The sequence below is a fragment of the Austrofundulus limnaeus genome, unplaced genomic scaffold (genome assembly GCF_001266775.1).
Source record: "Austrofundulus limnaeus strain Quisiro unplaced genomic scaffold, Austrofundulus_limnaeus-1.0 Scaffold131, whole genome shotgun sequence".
NCBI lineage: Eukaryota > Metazoa > Chordata > Actinopteri > Cyprinodontiformes > Rivulidae > Austrofundulus > Austrofundulus limnaeus.
Window position 1 is genome coordinate 1,081,107 of NW_013952533.1, and position 7,509 is coordinate 1,088,615.

General features: G+C 37.0%; 1 protein-coding gene across 2 annotated transcripts in view; it reads right to left on the bottom strand.

Moving 5' to 3' along the window:
* Positions 1-497: 497 nt before the first annotated feature.
* Positions 498-7,509, bottom strand: part of pnoca (prepronociceptin a) — a 15,685-nt gene continuing 8,673 nt past the window's right edge. Inside the window, exons 2-3 of one of the 2 annotated variants that reach the window (XM_014015567.1) lie at positions 3,549-3,682; positions 498-2,191 (exon numbers count right to left, since the gene is read on the bottom strand). In XM_014015567.1, the coding sequence (XP_013871021.1) occupies positions 1,574-2,191; positions 3,549-3,668 (738 nt within the window). In that variant the 5' untranslated portion in view covers positions 3,669-3,682 and the 3' untranslated portion in view covers positions 498-1,573. The remainder of the gene's footprint in view (positions 2,192-3,548; positions 3,683-7,509) is intronic. The other variant, XM_014015568.1, reaches the window with a different exon arrangement.

Consider the following 7,509-nt stretch of genomic DNA (forward strand, 5'->3'; position numbering starts at 1 on the left):
GTCAAAAGAACATCACATCTAAACAGACAGAGCTACAAAGAGAGCAATGCTTTTTGTTTAAGTTTAGTGTATTTTCTGTATATAAAATATCTTTTGTGAAGCAACTTTTTTTATTAATTTTAGGTGCTTACAAACTTAATATAATGTATATTGATATAATGTATAATGTGTGGTTAGAAAAACGGGCATATGTTTGTTTTTGAGCCAACAGAAAAATCGGAATTTCATTGTAATAAAGTGTGTTCGATTATGATGTTTTCTTTATTAGGCTTCACTTTAATTAATTGAAATAATACTACTAAAAAAATCTATCTAGATTCTCAAAAAAAATCTATTTTGACTTGACCATAAACTCACTTTGGGTGCAAGATTTACTCTTGTCATAATTATTTTACACTCAAGTCACTTTACAAATTGCCTATGTAACAAACATGTGTCTATTGTTCATTGTTCTGAAAACAATTTGACTGTAATTCATAAAAACAATTTATTACCAGTTTAAATTGCAAACAAGCCTCCTACTATTTATTRGATTTATGCAAGAAGTCATATGAAAACATCAAGTGTGGACCTTTACTTGACAAGGAAAAGAATAACACATTTTACCAGGTTATCAGTATTTCTAACCTTACCATAAATGTTAGACGACGTCATTTTATAGTTTTTCTTCCAAATATAAAATTACTTAAAGAAACACAAATGAAAATATAAATCTTACAAACATACTTCCACACACAGAAGCAGTTTTTGCATGACAAGCCACAAAGGAAATAGTAAACTATATTTATTGGCATGTTTAAATTCAGCTATTTACAGGTTTCATACTGGTATACAGAAACACTTTACATCAGAACAGTTCAAAGACACTTTGTACATACATGACTGAAATATTCACACACAAAAGCCAGTCAAAGATTATGCTCACTTTTACACATTATAAGTTAATTAGGCTTGATTAGTGTCATAATGTTTAAGTGATGGTTGCATGCTGTCTAGTCTTGTGGTTATTCATCCTTTCAAATGGCCTCTGAGTTCTGGTCTGAGGTGTGTTTCGGGGCAGATACCTTAAAAACTAACAATTTTTAACTGGATTTTTAATTAAAAATAAATCACAACAGAGTGTTTCTACTGATATTTATATGATTTTAGAAGCAATAAGAAAATAACAACATAAAAAGTAWATACATCACTTGCATCATAATCCACATGAGACTGTTATATAAATTTCGCCACTAGATGGAGACATAAACCAACGGATCAATGTTAACTTTTTATTTTCATTTTTCTCATTTTACTCCCAACTCTGGACAATCAAGTTTCATTAAAACGTGTTCAAAGAGAGTTTGATTATTTTCACGAACAGAAACAAAAAAGATGGAAAAACAAATGTTTTCCTGACCTATGATGATAAGGACTCTGATGGTAGCTCGGTAAAAAGTTTGGATTTTTCTTTTCTCGAGTACATCTGTTTTGAAAATAAATGCTGAGAGACTGATCAGTTTAATGCAAACCAAGGCCAGTAAAAACACATCAGATTATTCTTTTTATGGCACAGGTTTGAAGGTGCACTATGCTACACTTCATTCTGCTGGGTGAGGTCAGCCGACAGGCTTTTGAACTCGCTGGCCCGAGTGGTCATCCCCAGATACTGCTTCAGAAACTCACTGAAACGTTTCTGGTTGTTCCACTTGCGCGCTGACTTGCGAATACCAGTGAAGCCACCGTATCTCTTCTGGTATGACCTTCCTGGAGATGTCAGTTTCCTGTAGCCGTGCAGTCCTTTGACAAAGCCGCCAAATCTCTTGGAGAYGCTCAGCTGTGGATCACCCAGTTCCATTGCTCCCACGCCAGCATCTTCATCCTCCTGCTCTGCCTCCTTATCTTCATAATCATCCTCAAGGGAAGACAAAGCATTCTGGGGATCGTAGGCCACGCTCAGCTGACTGCCAGGCAGACCCTTTTGGTGAAGGCCAAGATCCTGGGCCACATGGTCGAGCCTCTGTRATGCAGTGGGTAGAAGCAGGCCCCCTTCCATCTGCTCCTCTTCCCCAGGAAATAGAACCTCAGCTTCCTCCTGAGATCTTTTCCTCATGTTGCCATCCAGGGAGGAAGTGGGTGACGAAAGGGCTCTACGACACAGATCCCAGGAGAAGGAAGGGGAAACGTTTTCAGTGCACTCAAAGAGACACACCTGGCAGAAACAAAGACAGGAGATCAAACTCATTTCTGTTTTGATCTTTAACACACCAGCCTCACAGAGGAGAGCTATTAGTTCAGAAAGTATGGCTGCAATTTGATTGCGTTCCAGCCTGATGCTACGATAAGATAAACTATTTATTGTCAGTAACTTTTATACCGAGTACCCCATATGCAAGTTTGTACATTTAAATTCAATGTATTATGCTCAATTGTTGAGATCTTGCAAGATGTGATACCGCTGAGAGAATGTGTTAAAGTTGACTCTCAGCTCATACCAACCAAATTTCATTTGTAACCAACATCAACCAACTGTGGCAGCCATCTTGAACTGGGCTGACTCCAAAAGTGAATGAGCTGTAGCTGTACATCCAGTAAATACTGTCTGTGAGTTTCATTAAAATGCATTCATTGGTTAATGAGATCATCTGCTAACAACCAAAGTAAACACCAGCAAAGTTTTAAGCAAAAATACTGCAAAGCATTTAGCAATTGAAGTATGTACTGGGGATAATAATCACATCAAATAAAGTCAAATATCTGTAAATAGGCCTGAGTTGTGGCCATTTTTTGTGTTTCCTAAGGCCAGCTGGCTGTGGTAGCCATCTTGAGTCAGGCTGATTCCAAAACACTCAGCTAGATGTACATTAAAAGATTATTTTTTGACACTTTGATCAAAATCCATCTTGTGGTTCATGAAGAATTTGGCTAACAAAAGAAGACATTTCATTCCAACAGCATGGTTAAGGCTCACAGTGAGATTCACTCTCAGCTACTAACACAAAAACTGAGCTAAATGTGTTTAAAACAGGTCAAGTTTCAGTCATTTTCATGTTTGTTAATTTTTTTAGAAGTCTTAATAAAATCTGTCCACTGGTTCATGAAATATTTTTCTGGAGCTACAAAAAAAATGAACACACATGCACCACAGGTCATTGCTAGTGAGCAATAATAAGCAAAAAGTCATAAATTTATGCCTGCATTACATTTAATTATCTCAAAGATGAGTGGGGGTTCGTACAGCTCAATAAGAGCCAAATACTAATGGATCAGAGGTTAATGTTTGAAGCTATCTGCACTTAATTGTCTCAGACACAAATGTGTCTTTAACCAGAAAGAAACGAGAGAGAAGAAACAAACATCTGACCTCAGATATTTAATTRACCACAACAAAACTCAAATGTCAAAAAGTGCTGCTGTGAAGGAATTAAACTGTTTTATTTTCCAATGGAAAAAATGGATTTATTTGTCTGAGCACCGTCTGTTTTTGCTTGAATGTTATTCTTGCCTTTGAGTTAACGTTCCCATGCAGTCTCACTGACTGGTTGTGTTTCTGTCTACATTAATCTCACCATGGTGTTGAAACCGAGCTGCTTGGGCAGGATTTTGCTGCAGGACAGGCAGTCTGCCTGGCAGTCACTGCGTCCAGGATCGCACAGACAGAGAAGCAGCAGAGCCACCACCGTCTTCATGGTCCCGAAGTCTGCTGCGCAACACAGGACAGAGCAAACACACACAAATTCAGAGCAACAACCTGACGCACACAGTTTGTACAGCAGCAAATGACCATTTGGTTTGTGCAGTTTTCTGTTCTAATAAGAGCTTTGTTGTTTGATCAACTAGTTATGAAGGTGGTGCAAAGAAAAGAAAAACATTTTGTTTGTTAGTTTATTATATTTTGTTACCCATTAAAACTTCTTGTTTGGTTTAAAGTTATGAGACACGATTTTCTAGATCAGAGATCTTAAATCCTGTTCTTTGTGACCCAGTGTTTTAGCTGTTTCCCTGCTTCCACACACTGGATTCAAAAAATTAAATGACCAACTCAGAATGTCATCGAGTTTAGCAGAAGCCTGTCAATCACTCTCATTCATTTCAGTCAGGTGTGTTGAAGCAGGGAAACATCTAAAACATGCAGGATAGTGGTACCTGGGTCCTGAGGAACGGGGTTCAAGACCTCTGCTCCAGGTGATGGCAGCTGGTAAACATTTTGAACCGCATCCCTTAAAAACACATTAGTGTAAAATAATAAAATGAAGAAAACTAATGTTCTGTAAAACTGAAACGTGAATGACTTTGATGAAGAAACGCAGCTAAAAGAAATCCTTAAAAGTGCCTGTGATGTCAAATTTAGTTGTTGAGATATTTGCCTGTGAAGTAACAGGAAGTGATGTCAAAGGGGAATGTCTGCATGTGAACAGAGTAGTGCTAAAATGGCTAACGACAGACTGTAGAGAAGAATCTGATGTTTCTTAAGATTATTTTGAGTCACTGTCAGAGAGAGATGAAGAAGAGTCAGAGTTCAAATAATACTGTTACAATAAACAAAGACCAGAGAGTTTTCTTTGTTAAAGAGTTCCTCTTTGATGTCACTTCCTGTTTCACTTTGGCTGAGCCAAGTTCAAAAGAAAATTTGCCACTTATGGGACAAAATGTTTTAAATCGTGTGTATTATTCCAACTTTCTTAAATATAAAGATGTTTTCTTTGACTTTTTTGTTTTTGAAGAATATGCATGTCACAGGCTTAAGAAGTTGAAGAAATGCAAAAAACTCAGCAAAGCAGCTAAAGGCTAAAATCAGCTGAAGTATAACTACAAGCTAAATGTAGCAAAACTTAGCTAAAATTAGACAAACCATAGCCAAATGCTAAGATTAGCAAGACAGTGGATATTCAAAAAAAATGATATAATGGATTTAATTTAAAAAAATCATGTCAACTGTTTCCACTCAACTGGATTTAGAAATAACACATTTACTTTTTTAACTGCATCTTTCTCTTTACAAACTATACTGAAAGTTATAAAGTCTTTTAAAAATGTTCCATTGATTGTTTAATGTTTGAAGTGTTTTTAAACTGTTTTAAGTATTTTAAATCATATTCTTGACTAATCACATTTAAAGACTCTAAATCCAAGTCTCAATCTCACCAGAATTTCAACCAATTTTTCTTTCTGTTGTTTGAGTTTAAAAAAGAAAACAGGTAAAAATAGGTTGGGATGGTGTTTTCTACTCACCAGGAATGCCAACAAGCCTCACAATCTGTTTGACTCAAACGCACCAATATTTTTTGTAAAGATGATGTAAAGGATACCAGAAACAAGAAAAAAAAGATGTGTGTAGTGAGAAATAACATAAGACACAGAAATTGTGACAACTCAGGGGACAAAAACAATGTTTGACCTCATTTCTTGCCGGAGCAGCCCATTCTGGTGCGAGTGACGTCGGAAACACGAGCAGAGTTTTCATCTCATTAAACAAACTCGTTAACTCCTTTAATTGATGCCTCAAATAAAGCCTCTGGCTGCAAACTGACTCATTGTTTCTTACTCACACACACTCTGACTGACATCCATAAACAATACAACACACACACATACAAAAACATGTATTTTTTACATCTTCCCAGGAGACACTGAAACTGGTACCAGAAGAGCCGTTCAAATTGTAATTTGAAGTAGCTTTGAAAAATTAACTTGTCTTCTTTCAAACTCTTCTATAATGAGCAAGAAATTTGAAAGTGATTTAGATAACTCAATTTTGATTAAAAAAATAATAATAATTGCACCACAGCTCCTTCTTTATTCGTAAAGCAGCAGCTCAGAAAATTAAAAAGGATAAAATCATGTCTCCAGTTTTTCTTCGGTCTGACAGAAAAGGACAGAGCAACATAACTGATGGAGACTGTTAGAAAAGGGTGGAGCACACCTGGCAGACATTAGATTTGTTTTAGCATTTAGAAACATCTCATGTTTTCCTCCTGTTTCTAAATGTAGTTTTCACATTTCTTCTGTCATAGCATCAGGATGGGTGAAAACGACAAGAAAGCCTCCAGCCACACATGGGGTGTTCTATAGGTTTTATTACAGTTTCATCGAATGCATCTTATTTGCTTTTCATCCTTTTTTTTACATTTATACACACAAAATAAACTAAAGTCCTAGAGGACAAATATAAGCACTACTGTAATATGTATTGTTTTTGTGCGATGTTAAAAACCCACMACATCAATGTTATGTTATTGCTTTTCATAACTTTCCCTTTTCTGAAAATGACAGTTTAAGCAAAACATCTTTCATGACATCCCATTTCATTTCCCTCAAGTCAAGATGTCTTCTTAGTTGTTGTTGTTGTTGTTGTTGTTGTTGTTGTTGTTTTTCAGATGCTCTCTTCTGGAGGGGGTCGCCACAGTGAGTGAAACTCACGTTAAAGGGTCGACTCTTCCTGATGCAACTTAGGCTTGAACCTGTAATCTCAGGATGACAAGGTAGAAGCACTGAGCTGCTGAGCTCCAAATTATTGTATAAACATTTAATCTGATAGGCACAGTTAGGAGTCTTCTAAGAACTAAACTATCCATCCTCTTCCTTTTAGGGTCACGAGGGGAACTAAACATTTTCAATAAAAAAAAATCAAATTGTTATGCTATCAAGCTGTTATATTGCCCTCTGCCAAAAATGTAAAAGTTAGCTRAGCATAAAGGATCATTCATCCATCTTTAGCATGGCTGGGTTGCAGGGACAGCAGCTCATGGAGGGAATCTCACCCCTCTTTTCACCCCATCCCCCCTCCTCCTAATATTTTTATTGTTATTTCTAACTCATGACCACAGGTGATGTTTTGGAGCATACACTGACCACTAAATCCCGTCAACTCAGCCCTTTCTTCACCAAAGAGCAACACCTTCAATGCAGCAGATGAGGTCTGATCCGTTGATCCATCTCCTGCTCTGGTGAAGAGATAACTCCCCTCCCCTGTGCGTCAGGCAGAGGAAGCGCTCCACGTTTCTCTGTCTGTCATTAGTGGGACCATTCGCTGAAGTTGCCAGTGTCAACAGTGAATAAATTAAAGTGGTTCAAAGCTGAATTATTCTGGTTTAATTCTCTTCCTCCAACATGACATACACAAACCAAAGCCCTGAAAAATCCTCTAACTGACTCACACTTTCTTATCAACAATTTCTACCACCACCACCACCCCCACCCCCATCTCAATTATTCCCAGTTTCTCATCAAGAATAGGAAATGTGAAAAAAAAAGAAAACTTTCAGCCCGAAGCACAACTGAAAGCTGGATTATTTACGCATGGCTGAGCAGAGAAGCAGTGTGTTTCTTTTCTGAGGAGTTTTCTTTATTTGGTATTTTTGTTTTCATTTAAAGCTGAACTACAGTTTTATGTGTCAACTAAAACTATGACCGCTCAGTTTTATTCATCTTCAGCTTACTTGCTTTATGTTTTTTTTTAATTATTTTTGTTATGTATAAATGCAAACAGTGCTGCCTCTAGCCATTTTGGTGCCCTAGGCGAGTTGAAGC